Consider the following 25,652-nt stretch of genomic DNA (forward strand, 5'->3'; position numbering starts at 1 on the left):
CAAATAGTTTAATTGATCCCACCTGCACCAATGGTACAAAAAGAGTTGACTCTTAAATCAAGCACAGGAAAATAGCTCGGACCGATTAAAGTTCATTTTCGGCGATTTCGCTGTTTTCCGAAACAGTCACTACTGACACAGTGGCTTGAGACTGAGCGCGCCTCTTCCTGCCCCCATGCCTGTCGCAGGCGTTGCGAAGCCATATCATCATTTCTCTCTCGACCTGGTCTTCTGTTGTTTTGAAGGCAACGTTCTTCAGCATCGCTTCTGTGAACACACATTTCACAAGGCAAATTAACTGTCAGTTTCTTTGAATACAACTGTATCGAAATAACTACACGTCAACGTGTATAGAATCATCCTAGGCAAACTGAAAGTTTGTGAGAATAAGCCCATTTAAAGAAACAAAACAATTGGCTTTCAAATCATCCAATTCGAGATGGTTTGAGATCACGGGATGTCTTTATGAGGCCAGCTTGTATTACTGATCATGTGAATAATTTCAAATTACAATACAACTTAGTTGTATGCATTCACACTCAAAAAATATCATATAGGCCTTAGTCAAGATGCTGAGGGGCAGGCATACTTAAACTAAAGGGGCACCTCAGACGGGTGGGTAACCTAATTTTCCCCATTTATAGCTACTTCTGATTAAAATGGCACTTTCAAGGCAAATTTTGGAAGGACAGTGTCAAGAGGTCGGATTCTGTAATTCTGTAATACGGTTGATTAGAACTGGTCATAATTTTTCATGAACATTATTCATTCGCGTATTCGCCGATCCCATTCTGCTACTCTTGTCGGAATAAAATACTGTTTATTGTTTTCTCACAATAGTGTACCTTATACCGACGACACAACACAGCATCAAGACAAACACCAGTGGAAATGACGTCACAGTACAATGCACAAGTGACATTAAGCCATCTTTCCTACGTCGGTTACACCATTAAGGTTTTGTATATGCCGCTCTTTAATGTATCTGTTTTTCCAATCTTATAAAATGACAAGTTCAACTAAATCCCTTTATAGTATGTAACGAGTTTTGTAACCAGCAGTAATTGACCAATCCGATAACCAAGAAATTACTTAAAGGGGCTATACCGGGTATTTTCAGCAAAAAAAAATTGATAGTCACAAATCAATCAAATCTTATGTTATTGGTAAAGAACTAGGCAAAATAATACTTCCCACCAAAAATCAGCCTCATCCATGCACGCTTTAGCAATGAAAACCGTTGATTTAGTTGACAAAATTGCTAATTCGACCCGAATTAACGGTTTTATTGAACTTTACCTGCTGTTCTAAACACTAAGGCATGCATCAATGAGCCTGATTTATGGTAAAGGGCAATATTTTGGGCTGTTCTTTAATAATGGCATAGGATTGGATTGATTTGCGACTACCACTTCCACTTTTTGCTGAAAATGTCCGGCATAGTCCGTTTAAAAGAAAAGAAAATAAGGCTTCACCGAAGTTTATCGTCATATGAAAGGCAATAAAAAATTGTTTTTCTACGATTTTTCCTCACCAGGGGCACGAGCCAGAGATGAACTTGTTAGGTTCAGATTTAGCTAGTAACCTGTACTACAAGTTGTACGACAGAGCTGCAGCCTGACTGGAAAGCCATGTCGATGTTACTATGCATGATGTCCTACATAGTTAGATTACACAAACACCTGGCTGACCAGTACTTATTCAAAGCCTTATGCTGAGGGCCAAACGTACCAAGAAAGTGCCTTAACGCCATTGTTAGTCTTATATAAGACCTAGAACTGCATGCAGTTTTAAGGCTTTCAAGCTGTTTCATACACAATTTTCAGCTTTTGCATCAGTGTACAGCAGTTGCAGGGTACTGCAGAGTTTGTACCGATAGTCCAGAACAACTAATACTGTCTAATACACATATAATGCACATATAGCCTTTGCACTCGCCAGTTTTCATCTTCTCACCTTCAAGTATGTATCATTTTGCACTTTAGCATTTTGTCACAATACTATACATCGCAGAGAATAAAGAAGACATGTTACATAATCAGAACGTCAAACATTGTCAGGCAGCAGACTTTTAATATCCCATGTGTGCATGTAGCACGAAAGTGCACACATACAGTACATATATAGACGTCTTAGTACAAAAATAATATTTTATGGCATTCATATGTCTCTAAAAAATATAAATTTTTTTGGATAAAATTTTAAAAGAGAAGACCGAGGAAATACAATGTAAATTGTTGTAAAAAGAGTACGGTTTGAATCGGGTTTTAAAGTCTTGCTTTCTGATTTATCAAAATTGTTTTCACAGTTACCTCCCCTTTCACATGAAGGTATTTATTATTTGCGATTAAGTGTGTGTTATGACCTTCCATTAAATTTTGTTACCTCTACGTAAATCTAACAAAAACATTGTTCGCCATTTTCAAATCTTCAAACGATAATCTTTTCACACAAACTGCCCAATACTTCCCCGGCCTTCTGCATTAAGTCATTTACAATAGCCTGCGGATGGTTGTAGGTTTCCCCCAGGCTATGCCTGGTTTCCTTCCACCATAATGCTGGCCGCTGTCGTATAAGTGAAACATTCTTGAGTACGGCTTAAAACACCGATCAAATAAATAAATGAATAAATGAAAGTAACATATCAGTTGGTGTGGCTCTGTTGAGGCAAAATGGTGGCCAAATCTGGCCATTCGCTAATTCCACTCTGGGCAACAGCAAAGTTAAATCTGTGTTGCTCCAGTGTGAAACGTGCCTTCTCGATCTGAAGCCTTTCCCTCTCGACCGCCAGCCTTTGTTTCTCGAGTTCTTCCAGCCTGTCCATTTGTGTAGGTGGAACTTTTTTTTGCTGTGGGAACATTCAGCTTGTTTCGCAGAACTATTAATATAACAAAAAAATCATGCAAAATCTGTACAATACTGCTTTAGCTACGAATCAATAATGTTAGTATATGGTACGCTGGTAAAAATTACACTAGGAAACAAAAAGATTAATGTATCTCCCGTAATCTGCCATTTACTGATTAAGTAATCAGTCAAGGAACTACTAAAATCCAAGAAATGAAGCTTATCATAGATATTCCTGAGTATTAAAAACAGATAACATCTTAACCAAATAGGCAAAACCAAACAGTTCAAATGGAATCACTCTCCATGCACCTTTGTTTTCCAGACAACACTTCAAATGATCAGGACAGCACCAAACAGTGGACAGACAATTGACATTACCGTTTACATTTTGGGGTTCCACATCCAAGTCTACCAGGCTTTGGATAACATTTACATTGCTTGTCTTGTACTAGAATTTTTCTGGACCTTGTGAATAAGGCATAAAGGTCTCAACCCAAGAACTCACAGCATAGGGTGACAGGTGTTCTAAACGTATGCTCATTAGAAATCTAGTGGTGACAGAGTCATTCTTTTTTGTGTTTTTGTCTGGTACCATTTTGTTATGAAAATAACAGTATTACTATCACCTTCATGTGTGTATATGTGAGTTATTTTATAGAATTGTTGCAATAGTCATTACCTTGCACAGCAGATGGCGTTTCACTAGACTGGATAGCATAATCTTCAAAGGCATGGGGGGGAGGTTGATGGTTCTGTAGGCATATTTCAAAAACAGGTATCCGTTTCAAATCAAACGTGTCTAGTACAGGAGCTATGTTAATTAAGAGTAGAAAGTGGATTTCTGGCTTAATTGTGTACCTGACACATCTCTTTATTTTATCGACTGTAATTGTTTGCCCAGCGAAACTGGTCATTAATTTTGTATAAACTGAGTAGAATAACAAAATCTGTAATGCAAATAAGAGGTCTGATGAAGGAGGATTTGTTAACATATCAGTGTACTGTACATAACATTTGCACATTTTTGAACCAATATTGTGAATATACTTATATACAATGACAATGTACCTGGTTCAGATGGTGTTGTATGGGGGCCTTCACCCATGGTAGGCTCATCTTCACAACAGTCATCTACAAATAAACATTTGGCAAGTCATTTGCATTTGTTCAACTAAACTTGTTTTAGTCCATTCATCAGCATTCTAATGGCAGACAGTTCATATGGAAAAGCATCTGAACATTGATTGTAACAAAGACTTCCCTATGTGTGAGTTAGAGAGACACTAACTTGACCAGCCCAAAACACTGTGATTGATACCTAACCACGCCACATGCTTATTTTATTTATAACTTCCATATTATTTCATGCCATACTCAGGAATTTTTGACTTATATGATGCCGATTAGTTTTATGGGTTGAGCAAACTGGAGTGTCTAGGTAAAGCACCCATCTTTGGCAAAATATTCATTAACTTTTCCATACTAAAACTTACAGTAAATCATTGGTATATCACAGTGATGGAAGACAAGTCAAGTGGTCTTCTGCGAAAAATTAAGAGACGGTACAAGCAGCCACACTGGCGATATCAACCACTTAATATTTTTGCCAGGGCCACACTGACAGTAATGGACAATATTATACCGTTACCTAAACTACCTTGTAAAGTGTCAACTCCCTGAGACACCCCCTCTATTGCTGTGTCTCCCAGTAAAGCTATTATCTGCAATTGAAACCAATAAAATTTCATCGTAACTTTCCTTTGAGACACATGGAAAATATATTTTAGGAGCTGTCAAATGTTTTTGTTTAAGCCTAAAACAGCTTGAATATATACTATCCAAAAAAAGAAACGCATAACCCGGTTTTTTGCGGAAGTGATGCAGTCTTTTCAATTATGCATAACTAAATAAGAATTGCTATTCTGCAAATATTTTTTTACACAGATTAAGGAAGGGTCCATATCTAGACAACAAGGCCATCAACTTGAGGTAAGACACTCACAATGAGTCTCCCACTTGAGTGGAATGTCAGTATCTGTTGTGACCACCACGGGCACGAATAACAATTCTGACACGCCTTGTCATGGACTGGATGAGACGCTGGATAGAGGCCTGGGGATTGTTCTGCCACTCCTCCTGCAAACATGCAACTTGCTCTTGAAGCGTTTGGGGTTGAGGTTGACGTTGGCGTAGACGTCGATCAAGTTCATCCAACAGATGCTCAATTGGGTTAAGATTCGGGGAACGGGACGGCCAGGGTAGCACATTTACATTGTTTTCGGCGAGGAAGTCCCTTGTGACACGTGCCGTGTGCGGTCTGGCGTTGTCCTGCTGGAACAACTCCCGCTGAACGTCAATGACATGTAAGAGGTGTGGCTGCAGGATGGTGTCTCGGTAGCGTACGGCCGTAAGATTTCCCTGAACGTGGACAAGATTTGTACGACCAGTATACGATATTGCTGCCCACATCATCACACTCCCTCCACCAAATCTGTCCACTTGGCGTACGCAGTTAGGGGCATAACGTTCGTGAGCACGTCTGTAAACCCGGTTTCTACCATCACGTCTCTGCAATAGGAATCTGGACTCATCACTGAACCAAATGCGTCGCCAGTTGCGTAGATTCCATGCAGGCACGTTGTTACACCATCGGAGGCGATTGGCGCGATGGTGAGGACGCAGCACAATCCCAATATAGGGCCTCCTGGCTCTCAGTCCATGTTCCCTCAGCCTGTTCCGCACTGTCTGACCTGATATCCTCCTCAGTCCCGGTATGCTGGCTGCTGTGCTTTCAGCTGTAGCACAACGGTCACGCAAATGGAGGACCCTTATGTAGCGATCTTGGGCTGCTGTAGTGACACGTGGTCGACCTGAACGCCGACGGTCATTTGTTGTCCCAGTATCGTTGTAGCGGGCAGCAAGCCGTGAAATCGTGCTCTGGCTGACGTGTAGACGCCTAGAAATGGACGATTGGGACTCTCCAGCTTGAAGTCTTCCAATGGCAATATTTCTTGTGACAGTGTCAAGACGTGGCATGTTGAATCAGCTTGAAAACACCACTTGAAAGACGCCGATTTCCGGCCCGAAGTTGCGGTTTTATAGTCACACACTGCATGCTTTCCATGCGTAAGTTCGGCGTGTAAGACTGCACGTGATGCAGTGTGGGGCTGTATTTTTTTACTTCTTCCAAAAACGGCCTCCAAACTCAACATTTTCAACCAAGAAATGTTTTGAGGAATAAAATGTGTGCTAACAATATTAAAACACATTTTGCTCATGAAATGAAGACAAAATGTATTTATTTCATTTTAAAATAAAACAAAACACCTATGCGTTTCTTTTTTTGGATAGTATATATATGCATTTTACTAACATGCATTTATCTGTACTAAATTGTTTAATATGCCATAATCATTAAAGGAGTATTAAGCTAAAATAGTGCTGAAGTCTGTAGGGGAGAAAATATGCATACCCTGAAGGAAATCATCAGAAAGCCCTCACTGACAAGAGTAACAAGGCCTTTACTGTGTGAAAACTTTTAGTTTGACACTATCATAGTGACAACAGGGATTTATTTATTACGAATCTCAGAGTTTGTGTGACACCTTCAATGCCGTATCAGATGGCTCCTCCATGGGAGCCCCTCCTCCAGTCTTTCTGGCATCCGCCCTCCTCCTAGCCTCTTTGCGCTTAACCTGACTTGACAGGTCACTCCACTTTTTCTTAATTTCCTCCACTGTCCTCTCAACTTTTGCCACACTGTTCACTCTATGAAGCTATAATATTGCACAATGCATTCTAAATAGAAACATAATATCCAGATTTGATTGTACTTGTCACCAAAACAAGGTAAATCAAAGAAAAGGACAAACTGAAATAGTATTCACAAATGTTCATTTATTTATTTATTTGATTGCTGTTTTAAACGGTACTCAAGGATATTACCCCCATACGATGGCAACCAGCGTTAAGGTGGGAGGAAGCCAGGCTTAGCCCAGGGGAAACCCATGACCATCCACAGGATGCTGGCAGACCTTTGCAAGGACGGCCAGAGAGGAAGCCGTACTCACATATGTACTATGAAGATATAAGTATGTGAATTAAAATGAAAACACAGTTTCCAAAGGTGAATCCTGATTTATCAATTCACTTAACCAAAACATCGATATCAGAAGTTCTTAGTTTAGAAATCATAACAGATATGTATTGTAGATAGTTTTTACTTCTGCCAGGGCAGGAAATACCATGTCAGATGTAAAAACATTTTTAAAACAATTTTGTATCTCTTAGAATTTATCGGGTTTATTTTAATTTTAATGTTGTTTTCACATGACACTGTGTGGATGTGAGTAGCCTTCAGTTTAAAAGGACGCAAGAGGACAGACAATCCTTTTCAATTCCAAAGCACAGTAAGAATGTGATATCATAATTATTTACTCCCTTTTTTTCAGCCTATTTTTGCCCTCATAAATCCACTTTTAGGTCAAAATTAGGAATGGCAGCACCAAGGTACTGATATGTTTGAAGATTCTGAGTGAACACAGATTAAGCTAGGGGAACTTCAAAATACTGAAACAGCCCTTTGCAGCATTAATATCTGGGCTTAAGGTACCTTTGGTATATCTCATTCCAAGAACTGTTCTTCTCAGATTTGGTCACATGTTTACCAAACTTTGCCTTAATAACGTGACCATGATCCTCAAGGGCCATGACCAAGGCCTTGGTCGTCCTGGACTCCCAATTAGGCTTCTTTGCCTTCTTTACAACATTCAATGCCATGATGATTGAAGTAACAAACGACAGCTGTCAATGTCAATTTCCCATAATTCATAGCAACCAGTTAATCAGCTGATTTATTATCATGTCACAAGGCAATGTAAAGCAATTTCTTGTGCCCCCCCCCCCCCAAAAAAAAATGAAACCACATCAACTAAACACTATACATCAACTAAACACATAAAGATAAAATCTGATATGTCATTGCACGACTCCTTGAAAACCTTTTCGTTTTCCATCTGAAGTCTTGCGTAACCGGTGTACCCTGAGGAAATAAACGTGTCAGTTCATAAAATACACGGATACAAGCAGTAACTTACCTCAACGATCTGTTTTACCTAATCCAGTTGTAAATAATACCTTATACTCCTCCATATCTGAGTATTTCTAACCTCTTTGTCATCAATTCGTGTTGTCAACTTCGGACCGCCATTTTCTTCCCGCCTGACGTCACACCCGAGTATGTTATCTATCAGCTACACTATAAAAACTCACTGAACTTCCAGCGCTATCACATTAAACTTCATCAAAACCAGCTGGGCTGTAAACTGAAAGTACAAAAGTAATGATTTGAAATGAATATCCCAACAGGCTACAATGAAATTAAGCCGGCGTACCTCTGGCATACAAGCTCCTTGCACAAGCAGCGGCGGGATGTACCCGCCTGCATAAGCACTCACTCATTTCTGATTGTCGTAACACGTCTATTCATAACGACATCCAAAAATGGACCTGCCTTTACGAAGAAAAGTACGGAGAAATTTACGCTAATTTATACGGAGAGGTTTATGAAACTGGCGTTCATTTGGCAAATGCACTTGCGTAAATTGTAGCGAAATGTCCCATTTTATCGGGCTATTTTCAACAGTTTTAACATGAGTGAGATAGGAAAATTTCAAATTTGGACACCCTTCTCAAGAAAAATGACCTCTAAACGGGCAAATTGGACACCTTGCTTCAGATTTCTGGCTAAACCCCTGAGCCGAAGGCTGGAGCCCATAAACAACTGGTCAATTCATCAAGGCGACCTGATGACCCTGGCAGGATTTATTATGGGAAATAGAAATAAAAGTCCCCTTCAAGGCCTCTAATCAACTACATAATGGACAATCAGTATGGACCAGTTGTTTGAGGGTTCATGCCTGCCGCTTTGCCTGTCAAACAAAAGGTCAATTCTGTAAGACAGTCCATTATTTAAGCGGTTGAATCACCTGACAGGATTTTATTTCATTAAGTGTAAGAAAACTAAAGAACCACAATTATCCTAGCTTAAAGGCCTTTTATTCCACTTGTGTAGTTGCACGCACTTTGAAATTATGACTTGCAACACCACAATCAACTGCCAATTATGGTAGTTACTTGGGGCTGCCATCTGTGATCTTCTAGACTCTTCTTCTTTGTAGGTAGGGATTGTTTCAAGCATTTTTTATGATCAGGACAGTTCAGGTTATATTTCTAGAAGCACTGTTACGATCTCCCATCTCTATTAAATGTAACCAAAAGCACCAACAATATTTGAACGGGATAGTACATAAAGAATTTTTTGAACTTACTCCATGACAGAACAGAGTTCAGTTCAATGTTGGCAGTTCCCAGTAATTAGCATAATTAGCAGTTTACCATGCTACCAAAAGTACAACCAAATATAGAATGAGGAACGAAAGCCCTTTTAGCTAGGATACTTGTGGTTCTTTAGTTTTCTTCCCCTCAAAATACAAGACTGAGGTAAAACAGACAAAATGAACGTTCTTCAACTCCAAGTAGGTCATAAAAAAAAGAGAGAATGAAAAACTACAATATTTAACCCACCAATCACCAATGCGATAGATGGGAAGCAAATTGCCAAGGACCAAAATGCAGGCACATAAACTTTGTCCAGGATACATTAATATCAAAAACAAATGCTCAGTAAAATGCTTACTTTTCATTGCAGCGCATAGGCGCAGACCACCAAATGCTCTCTTCGGTTCAGTCTGCTGACCTTTCCAGCCCTTCCTCCCTGCCCAATTAAGGTTCAGAGCAACATTGTGGGATATGGTCTGAGACATCACCCGTCTGGTCGCCTCCTTAAGATTAGAACCCCCGATGATGCTGAGTTGATTGAACTACAATAATATTACATACTGGTATAATAACCTTGTGTTGTAAAGCCAAAATAGCATTGATGATTACCTATATTGTTTTTTTTTTACATCCTGAAAGTGATGCTAAATGAAATTTTCAAGCTGTAAAGCAATACAGTTGTTTTCCAAAAGTTGGCTAGGGTGGTGATGGGTTGGGTGGGAGTCAAGTGGTACTTCTTTGAACATGAAGCTGCGCTAACAAAAAACCCCTGGACCCGAAGCCTCAAGTAATACTACGTGAATTCATCCCTCCTAATGCTTATTTGAGCCATGTTTATATGTGAGTATAAATTGTGCTTGAATAATAAATTGAAATTGAAATTATCACTCCCCATTATCAACTCCCCATACTAATTCTATTCATCAATCCTTATGGTGAAACATCTCATGTCCTGAAATATCACCTTGCAAATTCTCTGATGTTACTCAAGCTGCCTTACCTTATTTTCTTTCATTTAACGGCACCTTAACATACTGCCACCCCCAACCCCCTTTCCATTTTTCATAATAGATCATCTTTATGTACTGTCATTGCCCTTCCAGTCCCCTTCCGTTAATCATTATTATGTACCAAGCCTCTCCCCTAAATCCCCCGCCGCTGATAATGGTAATGTACCATGCTTCCCCCCCCCTCCCCATCCAAATCAGCCGCTGTGGACCATATTTATCTATGTACTCCCTCCTCCATAGATTATTATGTACCATAAGACCTCCCACCCATGTCCCCCGCCCTCTACATCTACCAGCAGCCATAGGAAGGTAGAAAAAACACATAGAATAAAGTATAAGGCACAATAGTGACTTTTTTTGACTTGTACAGTAAATTTTTTTATGCTCGGTTTAACGACCTTTTGACGACCTTTTGCCTAACCAGTGGTGTACATCGGAAGCTTTTGTCCTTCACTCAGGCGTACTGTTCAGAATCAGTTAACATGAGTTCACGGTAAAAACCTAACCGCATTATAGTTCTCGACACCTGATGATACGGTTTATGTTTGTCGTGTTGAAACTTTACCACTACCTTTGAGGTTTGTGTATTTTCTATCGTCATTTCCATAAATTTATACCTCAATCTGTAACATTTGCACACAGATCTTGCTGTAGCTCTGTTTCTAGCAGCTTGTCAATCCCTGGTGAGGTGCAGCTTGTGGTTGTCTGCCTATACCTTATGTGATGTTATCACTCAATTCTCACTGTAACAGTACCTCCGTAGCCTGACTCTTTTCATTTGTAGCCCTTATTCAGCTATTTGCAATTTTGTTGTAGCCACATATTTGCGATGTTATTGTAAAAGAAATTACGCAGAAGTTGTCCAGCGTGCCACTCGTTTATAAATAGCGATATTTATGACTTCCTCAGATTCCTTTCGCTCCTGTTGTAAACAAACTTATGGAGCTTAAAATTATGAATAAGAAAAAACTACTCTGGCAACATTTTCCTGATAAAAATATGGAAGTCCAGCATATGAATGTATAAATCAGGTGGTGTTGCGTGTTGCAACGAAAAGTCAAGTTTGGTAGTAAATTCCATTGGTTTTAAGGAGAGCTGAATATTGATGATAAGTTAAAATGTATGTACATTATATGTGTGTTTGCTTGGGATTTTATGTCGTACTTAGCAATTTTTCAGTTATGCCATGACGAAGAGTCATTAGGTGTGTGTATACATAAATATATATATATTTTTCAGTTATGCGATTACGAAGTCATTAGGTGTGTATACATAAATATATATTTATATTTATGCATACACACCTAATGACTCTTCGTCATCGCATAACTGAATAATTGCTAAGATTGTGTCCTCTTATGGCAGGGGTTGTGTGCAGCCAAAGTGCTGTCGCCACTGAAATACCAGGCCGAACACACCAGAAATGACACCCCACCCAGCCGCATTTTACTGACACTGGGCCAGCAGTCATGTATCCTTGATCAAACCTCTCACCACTGAGTGCAAAGCGATGCAGCAACATAAACAATTTTCTTTGATATAACACCACCCTGCCTTGATCTCCCGAAATAATTTAAAAGAAACAGACTGTAGCAGAGGGGCCTGTACTTGGTGAGGTGTTGCGCTTTTCTCTGATCGATACCGGATATTTCTAGGGTTTTGTCCTTAGCAGGATTTCTCTTCACTAAAACCTGATATAGGTCAGAAGCTTGTCACCTCTCGAGAAAGCCTTAAAATTATGTAAGTTCTTTCATTTGTGGCTGTTTTGTGTGCATGATTTAAATGCTTGTTTTATTTATTTAGACACTATTTTGCTTACTCACTGTGATCCCATGTTGTAATGTCGACCTTTCCTACATTTCCCAGATGGATTTGGAGATGTATATACAAAAGAAGTGGACGGCGCTTTTCAAGTTCTTGAACTTTAGTCAAACCGGCAAGTTGACGTTTGCGGATTTCATTGAGTATCCTGTCCAGCTTCTACGTGCAGGAAAAGTTGAAGACGCCTTTGTTTTAGCGCGAGCTTACAAAAAGCACTGGGACTCCATCCTCGAGGCCCTGGGCAAACCCAAAAACGAGGCGTCAGTGAGTCAGGATGACTGGGTTAAGGCTCAAACTATTATCAGCAAACAGGATTGGTACCTCAGAGAGCTTATACCAACTGCCACAATGGCTTTTTTTGATATTATGGACATAGACAAAGACGGCACAATTAGTTTCGCGGAGTGGCGGAATTACTACACGATGCAAGGAGTGAAAAGTGAGGAATTCATCCGCTCTACCTTCGCCAAGATGGATTCCAACAATGATGGCGTGATTTCGCGAAAGGAATTCGAGCATGCCCTGAAAGTGTACCATTCAAGACATGAACCAGGGAATGATTATTCGTTTTTGTACACTCTAGACTAGACGAAATCAATCCGACTGACTCAAGGTAACCAAATGCGATGTGGGCACCACTGTGCAGACAAAATAAATCAGACAGACTCTGGGTAATGAAGTGTTATGTTGACACCACTGTGGAAACGAGTAGTCGTATTGAGTAGAATTCACACTGGGTATTCAGTAGTGTTCCTGTCAGTTTATTGTGTAGACGGAATGAGCAGGTTTCACACTACGTATTCATATACACATATATTTAGATGTATTCAGGTGGCACTATATAGTGAGGACGAATGATGCCGGCTTCACACTAAATATTCAGATATTTTCATGTCACTATATAGTGTAGAGAAATTATGGAGGACTCACACAAAGAATTCAGATGTATTGATGTCAGTATATAGTGTAGACGAATTGTGCAGATTCACACTAACTATTCAGGTGCATTCATGTCACTATATAGTGTAGACGAAATCAGCAAGATTCACACTAATTATTCATATACATCTATATCCATGTCACTAGATTGTGGAGGCGAATTCAGCTGGATTCACACTAAGTATTCTAATCTATTCACGTCACTATATTGTACAGACAAAATAAATAAGATTGATCCTGAGTAACTATGTCGATATTGAGAAGACGATACACATAGAATTGACGTTGAAACTTCAGATTAAAGCATGCCAGTTTACTGAGTAGCTGGTTCAAATACTGCCTCAGTATTCAGTTTTGTGAAACGGAAGGCCTTCTTGAGACATTTGCTAGTGTGATTTATACTCATGAAAAATAAACAATATATTCCACCAATAAATAATGTGGTTTGTGTGTGACATCGCTGACAATGTGTTTCATGTTGCACACTTTGGACTTCGAAGACTTCAAGGCATCTAATTCAGTGAGAAACAAATCACACAGAAGTGAAGGGTAGTTTGAGATATTTAATGCCAGAGCTGAAACAGCGTAAGTTGGATTGAATCACGTACATCCATTGGTCAAGATGGTCCAGATACTTGACCTGTAGGGTAAAGTACATATCACCGCCATGGCTTCCAATGTAGCCTTCTTGCTTCCTGTTGACAAATCTCTCTTTAAATTATGTCACCCGCGTTTTTGCAAAGAGGTAAGCTATGTATGGATCACGGCTATTGGGGAATCCACCAATGACCTTACAGTTATCGCTATCATCTTTATCGAATTCCTCTACTTGTAACCTAACATTTGTCCTGAAAGAAAAAAACAAGTCAGTTGTGCATTAAGACGGAAAGAAACGTAGATTTTTGTGTTTACAAGTAGAATAAACACACCGATTATTTATTGATTTATTTACTTATTTGATTAGTGCTTTACGTGGTACTCAAGATTATTTCACTTATACGGTGACGGAAACCGGGCGTAACCCAAGGAAACCCACGACCATGCTTGGTTGCCGGCTGAACTTCCCACGTACGGCTCAGATTGTTCGAAGGTATGTGGATAACATTGCTGTACTGGCGAACGTTTTCCCGAAATCACTCAGTTTCGAAACTGAAAAAGGGAAACTGTCTCAAATGGATTTCTTGCTGCCATGCCTGTGTTGCCCATCTTCCTTACGTAGGCCTACATATCCTTCTAATGTATCAAACCTAGAGTGGATTTCCTTGTTGTACGCACTCTCCTAGCACTCCATGCCGCTCTCCATAGCAATTCGTAATGTTAAATTTAGTGCCTTTGCCCTACAAATATCTGATCCTAAGAAAAAGCAGGAACTTGAGCATTGGAGGTAAGCAGTTTTAGACCATATGTTGTTAGATAATGGTACAGGTTCTTGACTATGGTCAAGACCCCTTGGAGGGAAAAGGCCCAAGGGATAATAATAATAGAGATTAAAAATGAGGGAGGAATAAACAATGAGAAAGTTAAATTAGTAAGCATAGGTAAATAGAAGGAAAGAACCTTTTTTTTTCTTGGAGGCTACACAAGTATGATAGTGAATGGCTGAGAACAACATTGCAAATCAATGTACCAATGAAGCCAGAATGATAAAAAACTCTGTCTTCACAAATAAAATGCCTGTGGTATATTTTCTAAAATATTCGGACAAGCAGCAAGGAAACATTGACGTCCACTGAAAATTCGTTACCTGTGTATTGTTAAAATCTGCAGTAGAATCTGAAGTACGTGCTTAGGATTATGTCACTTATATACGACTGCCGCTGTCATAGTGAGAGGAAACCGGGCTACATGTCCAACTACATGTCACTGAAAGACTTTCCCACATACGGCAACAGAGGAGGTCAGCAAGAGCTGGGTTATCTCACAACCGTGACGTTGATGGGAATTTGTGAAAGATTAGAATAAAACGCTCGGCCTGCGGCTCAGTGGTTAAACAATGGCCTCCCTCCGTCATCAGCGAGATACATACTACTTTTAAGTCAACACTGTCTAAATTAGTTGTAAATTTCAGTAAGTTTAAATTTAAACACATTTATGACAAAATTATATATGGCAAGATTCATGAGTTGCAGTAGGTCTAATACATAAAATAGTACAAATGTACAGCTTCATATGTGTGAGAGAAATATTTACAGCTTCTAAATTTACACTGAAATGTGTTTCTGACAAAGTTGCAAGTTTTGACTGAAGAAATCGCTGTTTGTTTGCTTGTTTACTTGTTGTTTGAGTTTTTTTTTTTAAATAAAAAATATCGTTTTCCTCCAAAAAAAAAACAAACAAACAACCTCTTCACAAGACAGCTTGCCCAATATCAGAATTTATTTACGGATTTTAGTGCTTTTGGGGGAGAAATGATGAATTATTCAGTTTAGTTATTTACGACTTTCGGTCCATAGCGCCTTTTTTTCTATTCACCATTTAGGGCAATGAAAACAGATCGGCTCTTTATGATTAAATCTCTTTTTCTTTCACCTACGATTCAGCGTATTATATTCTCTCTTAGTCTAGCTGTGGGATGGGAGTGGGTAGGGTTTCTTCTCAGTGTTGAACCAAACCAATAAATCTCAAATTCTAAACATAGCACGGTGATGTGACCTTCAATAGGTGGCATGTATCAGCGAACAGTGATAATCTGCACATGGTCAGGACGTGACAGGTACAGGAGTTGAATTAGGTTTGTGTTACCTACTCTGGCGGTATATCACATCTTTATTTCTAGTCTGGACGATTTCCTGTTTATTTTGAGGTCTGTTTATTTCCTATATGCTCAGTTTCGAGACTTTGTCACAAGAAAAACGTGATGTAGACTGCATTATAGACGTTTAACTTGTTGGCTATAATCAGTTCTCTGTAATATCAGTGATACCCACTATCAACATTACGTTTAGACAGCGACGCGTAACAAGACAGGCTCTACACATTTCAACTTTGTCCACAAGAAAAACGTGCTTACTTGCACTTCCTTTGTGGCTTTCATGGTTTATGACAAACATTTCACTAGTGCGTGGTTCGTCGGATATCTCCTACCAACTTTACCGCACTTAAAACATGTGGACAAACCATGCCTCATCAATGTCAGGCGGTTAAATTTGTGGCCAGAGTGGCCAAACTCGATGGCCACATTCCGAATAATAATAATCATCGCCATTGTCGCATAAACATACTCAATTTGAGTATACGTACAGCTGTAACATTGACACTAATCGACACAATAAATCAAATTTAGTGTGAATCATAGCAACAGATCTAATTCAGTCAGATTGCTTTTGAGTAATCAGTTGCTCATGTAGTATACCAGTTATATACATACGTTGTCCTTAACAACGGGCAAAATTCAATCAGTCAGATTCATTTTGGCTCTTCACTTACACATGTTATATATAAGTTATATACTTACCTTGTCCACAACGACTGGGAAGATACAATCAATCAGACTCACTCTGAGTATTTAGAACAAAGCTGCATTTATGTCTTTGATGATCAGTAGAAATGAATGAAATTCACTTCGAGCTTGACAACTGTGTACATGACATTTGCTGAGCAGGCAGTAAAATCAGTCTTCATCATATCTAAAATCAGTAAAGTCATTTTGAATATTCAGTACATAGTTGCATTGATGGCTTTGCTGATAGTACAAATCCATCAGATTTTCTTTGATTATTAAGTACAAAGGTACTTTATGTCCGTGATAAGGAGTAGAAATGAGTGAGATTCATTTTGTTGTTTGACAATTATATACAGGGCATTACTGGGCGGACACTATTATTATTAAATAGATTCACTTTGGGTATTTAGTTTTATTCATAACAATACAGAGGAGACGTCATCAGTCAGATTCAATTTAGGTATTCACATTCAGCTTTGACACAACTGAGGAGGCGTAATCGGTCAGATTCACGTTGAGTGTTCAGTTTTAGTCATGACGCTACCGAGGAGATGTATTCAGTCAGATTCACTTTATATGTGTTCATAGAAAAACGATTAGATAGATAAGATAAGTTAGATAGACAAGATTTACGCTCTATCTTGTGGGATAATTGTGGCTAGGTGTACACATATAGGTGACATAGCTTAAACAAAACCAGGAAAGAAAATGAAACCTTTATTGATTGGTTAAATTTAGTAAATGAACGATGGGTTATCCCAAAAAGAGTCTTTATGCTCTAATAATGAAAGTCAATGTAGTAACAAGATTTACGCTCTATCTTGTGGAATAATTGTGGATAGGTGTACACGTATAGGTGACATAGCTTAAACAAAACCAGGAAAGAAAATGAAACTTTTATAGATTGGTTAAATTTAGTAAATGAACGATGGATTATCCCAAAAAGAGTCTTTATGCTCTAATAATGAAAGTCAATGCAGTAACAAGATTTACGCTCTATCTTGTGGGACAATTGTGGATAGGTGTACACGTATAGGTGACATAGCGTAAACAAAACCAGGAAAGACAGTGAAACGTTTACTGATTGGTTAAATTTAGTAGATGAACGATGGGTTATCCCAAAAAGAGTCCTTGTGCTCTAATAACGAAAACCAATATAGTAACTGGTAAAAATGCTTTGTTGTTTATTCCGAAAACGATTATTTAAATGCTGGCGTTCTATAAATCTCCTATACTTCCGTTTCTTGGAAATCATTGTAATTGGTGTAGACTACAAATACAGTATATTACATGTGCGTGGAACTCTTCTGTGTGTAAAGTTTAATACGTTTGAGCAGCAGAGATTCCTGTGGATGTTTTTGTGTTGGCAGGCATTGATCGTTTACGAGGACAAGCGTATTCAGCTCCAGCTGACCACAGAGAGAGTACACCTTAACACGAAGAGAGACAATCGTGTTATCGTTCAATCTAATGATGTGTGTCTTTTAGAAATGTATCCCTTAATAAATGAGATTGTTGTCACTCAGATTTTTTGACAACTGTGTACATGACATTTGCTGAGCAGGCAGTAAAATCAGAGTCATGACATTTGTATCCCTTAATAAATGAGATTGTTGTCACTCAAATTTTTATGTTATGTTTCAGATCTACAGTCTCCGTGAGGGTTACGACTGTATTTTCTTTGCTGTAATTATAGTAAATACTAAGCCTGTTTTACTTTCGTTTTCTTGTAACTTATTTGCTGCTCACACAATACATAAGGCACGCCACACGTAGGCGGACTCTTATGTGCTCGTTCTGTCTTCTCAAAGGTAATAAATGATGGAATGTTTGCATTGGATTTGTAGTGCTCATGTATTAACGGTGACTATTCATATATCTTCAAAGGGTGAGAAACTGTTAGATTTGAATGTAAAAGCTATCCTGGTAAAGTCTACAGTCAGTTTCATCAAATGTAGTATTGTGTTTACATCGTCATGGCGACTAAAATGACATAAATTATTATGATTGCCATAGAAATCAGCTAGTGATTTAATTTGAGATAGCTGTTAGTTAAGAAACTAGTTAATATTCAGGATATGTCTTGCGTCATGATGTGTTGTAAGTTAGGGGAAAAGTCACATTAACTTTTACATCAGTCCGAAGATTTTCTGGCTTCCAAGATTTGTTCCTGTGCGTTAATTCTGTCATATCTGAAGTAATCAACTTCTTATTTCCTCCGATTACAAGTTCTTGGAGAGTTGTTTTTACAACAAAATATAGTGAGAGCTTCACTGGCACAGCGATTAGAGCGTACGCCTCGAAGATGGGTGGGCTTGGGTTTAACTTGGAGTTATGTCATACCAAAGGCTTTAATGAGAAGAAGACGCAGTATATATGTATAGATGTATAGACCACGTTTAACCCCAAGTATTGATTCATCTATTCATTGAAAATCGGGGACATTAAATTAGTCTTGTGTCATGCCATACCAAAGACTTTAAAAATGGTAATCGTTGCTTCTTTCTTTGGCGCTCAGCACTGGGAGGTTAGAGCAAGGACACGTCTGCTTGACCCAGTGTGAGTGTAATGTGACTTGGTAGGGTGTCACATATGCTGTCCTCGGGATGGTACTTCAGTGTCAGCAGTATACGTTATAACTCCTGCTGGTCAAATGAAAATTGATAAATGCGACATAAAACCCCACACATTTATACATACACACACAGTTAACATCCACGCTCTTTTTCAGCTGTGTGGTGTGTTTTAATTTCAGGGAAATGTGACATTAACTTCCAAGGCAACAGTCCCCAGATTTCCAGGTGTCTTGGGTGCTCTTTTTCAGCTGTGTGGTGTGTTTTAATTTCAGGGAAATGTGACATTAACTTCCAAGGCAACAGTCCCCAGATTTCCAGGTGTCTTGGATTTATTCCACTTCTTTGAAAGAAGTCGTTGTTTCTGCCTTGCTCTGAATAATGAAGCTCTCTTTTCCTGCAAGTACTACAGAGTTCTTATACCAAAGATAGACTAGATTATCTCCGTTTACTCATGCGCTATCATAAGCATGCATGTTCTGATAGTGAATTGAAAAGGGATCTAACCACCCTTTCTTTTTAAAATGTCAGAATGTACAAAACAGTCTCCTCCTCACTAAGGAAGTAAGGCCAAGAACAATTGACGTTGCTGGAAAAGAAAAGGACTTTCTATTCTTCCCTCATTATGTGTGCATCTGTGACTAGGATTCGAAGGAAATAAACAACCATGTTTTACTTCGCAAGCTTATTGGGATAAGCTCCACAAGCTTAAAGGGAAACGATTCTGATTGGTCTGGTCTGAGAGATAGGTAAGCCCAGGCTATGCCTATCCTACGCTGAATTCTTGGTATGGTACATCTATTCAAGGGAGACCAAGGCTGTAAGGTTTAACACAGGAAACCTTATCTGCACTCTGAGCCGATCAGCGCCAATTCTGTATCATTTTATTGGGAGTGTTTCGAGTTCGAACTTTTCTACCGCTGAAGATAAAAGAAAGTTCTACCATATCACGTGACCTGTCAGAAATGTTAGGTTACTATTTTTGATTACATTTACTACAACATGGGCGTCTGACAAACTTTTACAAAACGCTGTTTGGTGTAGACGGACTATAGAGGAAACTGAAGCGCTAAAGATCTACAAATTTCTCAAGGTCATAAAGAAACCTTAACCTCCCCCCCACCCACACACACACTTTGATACAGGCCCCTTAGGGATGGCTTGCGAAGCAAATCTCACCGACATTATGATGACTGAAATAAAAACTGCTGACTGCTTTTCTTTCTATGATTCCTGCTAATTTCGTGCTTTATTTACTTTCTTAGTAACGTCCATTTTTGTTGTCGACTGACATACGAATGTCTTTTTCAACGTTGGCATGAGGGCACCCTGGTTGCTCTCAACCGATTTGGCTTTTGTGAAGTGTGGCTAAATTTTAGTTGTATAGCTCAGCCTGTTATGTAATGTGTTTAAACACTGGCTGTATATGAATGCTATAACCAAGAGATTTCTATCGAATTTGAATCACCAAAGTTGCTTCTTTATAGTTATATTACAATGTCCTGTTCGCCTCAGTACAGATTTCGTTTAAGGAAGAAATATTACCATGAAAGTTGTAATGTCTAGATTAAAAACTTCACATAATTATAGTACTAGTTTTGCGAGAACTAACGCAAACAATGCGTACACAAAAGAATGTGGATGACGAATACCGGTATTATTTTCTTTTTACTGGTCCATTGTATACTCCTGTTTTTCAGACTAAAGTACTATTGCCAACATCTACGTGTGCATCTGTGCCACGGGAAGCAGGCTTGCTTGTCATTAAAACAAAACTGAACAGAATGATAAAAACCAGCAGCAGTCAACAAAGCCTCCTGCAGTATGTGCAAAGACCAGAACACCGAGAACGGCAGATAGAGACTGAACTTAGAAGAACTGAACTTATTTGACTGGTGTTTTACGCTATACTCAAGAATATTTCACTTTTACGACGGCGGCCAGCAAAATTGTAGGAGGAAACGGGACAGAGCCAGGAGGGAACCCACAACCACCTGCAAGCTGCTGCTGGACCTTCCCACGTATGGCATACTGTACGTACCGCGTTAAATTGAGTCACCATGTTTTCCCACACTTACGTTTACACGCGATTTTTGTCGAATTTTTATTGTGGATATAGGTGTATTTTCTTTCTCACGTTCGTTTTGTGGACGGTAGTTTACAGTTGTCTGCATATGCCTTTCGTCACCTCCATGTCTGACATCATGATTTTACTGTGTGAAATAGGACAGTAAGGATTAAGTTCACTGAGATAAATTTTCAACCCAAATCTGAATCTGGAAGCTGACTGGAACGAAACATAGTTGAGTCAAAGGCACATGTACTGTAGAAGAGACGCAATTTGTCCAGTCTCTCAAGCGAGACGGACAGACAGACCCGCTGTGTCTTTGTACTCTGAATGAATCCATCCCGCCTCGATACATACAAAAGATGAAAAGCATCCCCATGTAACATGTGATATATATTATATGTACCTCTCGTTCCAGTCTGGTAATTCCGCGCAAGGGTACACGCACTGCTGCGATAAAACAGCCAGTATTCGGATTGAGAATATAACTAAACCCATTTAAAACATCCAACCTTTCGTTTAACGTTGGGTTAACTCTGCCTGGCTTTTGATAGGTCATCGCGTATGCGTCCTCGAGACGTGGATTACACATTATATAGACAAAACTTAGCAGGAAGCTAATTTATCACATAAAGATGTCTACATCCACATCAGCTAATTCTCTTTAGTGAGTTATTTTCTCATATCAGTGGGAAGTCCACTGAACATTTTGATCAGCCGCGGGTTGTGCTCTCTTCTGTTCTACCTCCATGGGTCAGCATAAAGACAATCATAAAACGGCAATGTAATACATAGCTTTAATAATGTTGTAATCCAAAATAAAGCCAGTGGTTGCGGGGGGTGGGTGGGTGTGGGGGGGGGGGGGGGTTTGGGAGGGACATAGTGTCATAAAATTAACACATTGCAAAATACGAAATCTTGCACAATCCTAGAATGCGCCATTAACACTTCAATGTTCCAATGCAGTCGCTGTGAGTTCAGATCCCGTTCATGCTGGCTTCATCTCCGGTCGAACGTGGGAAGGCTAGTTTCCTCCAATCATAAAGCTGCCAGCCGCCTTGTAAGCGAAATATTCCGGCGGGACCAATGAAGTAAGTTAATAAATACTATTACAGGTTTTTCATGATTTGCTTTATGTTAAACATTTAAAAAAAGCATCATAATCTATCTTGGACACAATCGTTATGTTCAAAATCCCCAGGCGTGAGAAATGCTCAGCACCGCGAAGTTCGAAGAGCAATTCATTAAATTTTGGTAATGGATGCGTGTCTGAAATAGTAGTCTCAGATCTCCACTTTTCCAGAGAACTATCGGAGATATCCATTCTAACGTCATTTTTTATGACATCAAGTTTCTCTAATCTTTATAACTCAACCGCTATTATCTCTGTCTTCAAATGCAAATCGTCTCAGCTTTTGTTGCAATGGGACAATCTTCTCAATGACTTTCACTTTGTGCATAAAACCTTTACTATGTAGCAAATTGCCATCTGATGAAACAAACATGTGTTTTAAAATGTGCTTTAAAGGCTTAGCAATATCGGATAACTCAACATTTTCACACAGTTCCTTCCATCCATCCACATGTACATCAGAGGTGGGCACAGACGGTTTGTAACTAACATTTGTATGTGTTGGACTTTCAGTTGATGAAGCTAAGCAAGACTGTGGCATTGGGTTGTTTTTATCAGCACTGTTCATGTTTTCAGATTCGCACAATAATGTAGCACCATTCAGCCCAAACAATTTGATCATGTCTCTACTCATTAAAGTTCAACCTTCAACCTCACACAAGTAAGTATCAACAGATTCATTTTTTTGACAGTACATTGGGGCCTAGTGAGTGTAAACCAACATCGGAACAGAAATACCATTTACTGTCAGAACACACATCACCGGTTTTGTAGCTTATGTGCTGCAGGTTGTCAACACACAGAAATCACCAACGGCAGGCAGAACAGTATCACTTTCAGAGGTCACAGAGTGCACCAGATTTGTAGCACACTGACCAGATTTACGGACAGAATCAAAATGTCCACGTACTGAGCACAGCCGGCGTGTAGCATTTTTGCTGGAAATTTCTTGTTATTTGCAAAATGTGACGCAGGACCACACCGATAACAAGAAAGTTTATCTTTATTCACAGGCTGGTTTGAAAATTACTGTTTGTCAGGGCGCTGACACCATTTCTTTTGAATGGCCAGTACTGTATTTACTGCAGAAGGATTCAGAGTACTGTTTGATATAGGAAGGCAGCGCGCCTCTTTCACGGCGGTTTCAATCAGGCGAGTAGCATTTACAGCAGACGGAAATATCAAATCATCCACCATCATCAGTCGTTTGCGCAATCGCGAAATGTTATATTTTTCTCAGCTTTTCATATTGTAAGCTCCCAAATTGTGTGTAATGACAAGTTCTCTCAAAGCAACAACGCAGTACTCATGAACAGTTTCTTGTGTTTACTGAGCCCTCAGGGGAAATTTGTATCGCTCAGCAGCAACATTAACTTTGGACTGGAAATGCCGACCTAATGTAGGCAACACTACATTTTTAGTGGTTAGTACTCACTTTCTCCGGCTGCATCTTGATCAGCAGTTGAAGTTAGCCTTTAGTTCCCATGCAATGAAGTAGAATGTATTCATGCGTCTGAAAACTCACCTTGATTGATGGCAAGTAAAAAATTTTCCAAAGTTTCAGCCCAGAGTCCCCATGACTAAGATGGCAGGCTTGTTGTAGACAGAAATGGTGGCGGAGGAGATATTTTATTCATTGTGAGATACTGTCGATGGTGCGATAAAACTTCATGCAAATCCGCCTGGTATGTTCTTGGATCATCGTCGCCAATATGTTGTAAGCAGTATTCTGTTCGACTGAGTAAAAACACGGATGATGGTTCTGATTTACAAGTATGATATAGGCACCCATTCGACCAACGTTAGAACATCGCCGAAAGCTATTTTAAATCACGTGACTCCCTTGCTATGGTGGGCTCGGCTGCTCTTATCAAAATTAAGATCATCTCGGTCTTTTTTCACAATAGTTAATTATACTTGTGTTGTAAGCAGTATTTGGCCCGATGGAGTAACAACACGGAAATCCTGCTGATTGCAACTCAATGTATTTTTCCACCTTCTTAAACATTCTTTTAAGATCACTCCCCAAGACTGGCCGTCCGTTTACCTAAGTCCCGTTCAGGGGAGACAACTCTATTGGGAATCCGACAAATACAAATACACCGAACACCACACTTTTCTGCACATTATTACTACAAAAATTAAAGTTAAGACTCGCAAACAAGGTGTTAATCGCCATTTAGATGGTGCACATCTCGTTGGTTTCAATCAATTCATAATACCCCGTGTGGCAAATTTAAACTGAGCATGGCGGTTAACGAAGTTTGACATACTGCTAATGTAACAGGTACATTTGTTGTAATGGAAAGGTCGAGAACAAACTACACAAAAGGTCCAAATCGCAGTAGAACAAAACGTCCTCTGTGACGTTGCAGAGCTTGTGTACTTCAGATGTTTCATGTATGTGTTTTATGGACACTCATACACTAATAGTGTATTTACATGTATGTGTCAAAACAACAGATATCAGAATTTTTGGGGCCTCCGTGGCTCAGTCGGTTAAAGCGCCAGGGCAGCGTAATGACCCAGGAGTCTCTCACCAATGCGGTCGCTGTGAGTTCAAGTCCAGCTCATGCTGGCTTCCTCTCCAGCCGTACGTGAGAAGGTCTGTCAACATCCTGCGGATGGTCGTGGGTTTCCCCCGGGCTGTGCCCGGTTTCCACCCACCATAATGCTGGCCGCCGTCGTATAAGTGAAATATTCTTGAGTACGGCGTAAAACACCAATCAAAAAAAAAAAAAAAAAAAAAAATCATAGAATTTTCTTTTCTTTGTATTCAAACAAAATAATTCATAGTTGTGAGTCGTTTTCTTAGATGCGAATTGAGTTTTACGAGTACCCCATTTTGATGTTATGGTCTGTATTATTCACAAATAACTAGGTGTTATGAACTAAGAATTACTAAAAAATTACAAGAAAGATGTTTTTACATAAAAACGATTACGTACGATTTTAATATGTAGAACACAGAGTTCCAGGTTAGTAGATAGAAGAATACACATCCGTATTTCGGAAAGCCAAGATGGGAAGAATGAAACAGATCTCAGATCAAGTTGATGGGCAACGTTTATTGCTAATGCGTGTCCCTCTGTTGCCGCTATGACTACACTCGAAAACTTCTAATTGTGACGTCGTGATGTCAAATGAAGATTGGACGTAGCCTATATTGGTCACCAAGGGGTGGGGCTTCCAGTTGACCTATCAGTGACGTCACAGTCGTTGGGACTTCATAGGTTTTGTGACGTCACAAAGGTCTAGAACATATAAACCATGTCGGTGTAGCTTGTCATCCGTGGAAGATGAAGATTGTACCGATTTCAGTTGTTTTATGTCTACTTTTGGTCGCCAAGTGGGCGATATTTGTGTCATTTGACAGTCTGAAGGAACAGTGACTATTGCTTGACATTTGTCTGTGTTTATGTCATCTCAACATCAGTGGTGTCATGACGGTATAGTTGTCTAGCGCATGTAAAAATTT

The 25,652-nt window shown here is 39.4% G+C and overlaps 1 protein-coding gene and 1 long non-coding RNA gene across 4 annotated transcripts; both read right to left on the minus strand.

The window, feature by feature from the left end:
• On the minus strand, nt 1–23,948 carry LOC135463773 (uncharacterized). Of its 3 annotated transcripts, none has more exons than XR_010443590.1 (3): nt 23,700–23,948; nt 9,548–9,731; nt 1–267 (listed from the first exon to the last, which is right to left on the minus strand). It is a non-coding gene; the product is annotated as an uncharacterized LOC135463773 (long non-coding RNA). The 3 variants fall into 3 exon arrangements; XR_010443588.1 differs by lacking the exon at nt 23,700–23,948 and adding an exon at nt 12,023–12,112; XR_010443589.1 differs by lacking the exons at nt 1–267; nt 23,700–23,948 and adding exons at nt 7,760–8,174; nt 12,023–12,112.
• On the minus strand, nt 2,550–7,629 carry LOC135463911 (nuclear apoptosis-inducing factor 1-like). The gene is made up of 6 exons (XM_064741375.1): nt 7,463–7,629; nt 6,456–6,618; nt 4,499–4,571; nt 3,919–3,981; nt 3,582–3,602; nt 2,550–2,859 (listed from the first exon to the last, which is right to left on the minus strand). Exons 1-6 carry the CDS (start codon nt 7,627–7,629, stop codon nt 2,645–2,647), a joined length of 702 nt encoding a protein of 233 aa, XP_064597445.1. The 3' UTR covers nt 2,550–2,644.
• Nucleotides 23,949–25,652: the final 1,704 nt, after the last annotated feature.

This window comes from Liolophura sinensis, chromosome 3, assembly GCF_032854445.1.
Source record: "Liolophura sinensis isolate JHLJ2023 chromosome 3, CUHK_Ljap_v2, whole genome shotgun sequence".
NCBI classification, from domain to species: Eukaryota; Metazoa; Mollusca; class Polyplacophora; order Chitonida; family Chitonidae; genus Liolophura; species Liolophura sinensis.

Excerpts from the sequence above, each read along its gene's own strand:
- LOC135463911 (XM_064741375.1), bottom strand. The coding sequence starts at position 7,629 with ATGGCATTGAATGTTGTAAAGAAGGCAAAGAAGCCTAATTGGGAGTCC. Across the intron at positions 6,619-7,462 it reads TGGAATGAGATATACCAAAG|AGTGAACAGTGTGGCAAAAG; the intron begins GTACCTTAAGCC and ends ATAGCTTCATAG. Across the intron at positions 4,572-6,455 it reads CATCTGATACGGCATTGAAG|ATAATAGCTTTACTGGGAGA; the intron begins GTGTCACACAAA and ends TTTCAATTGCAG.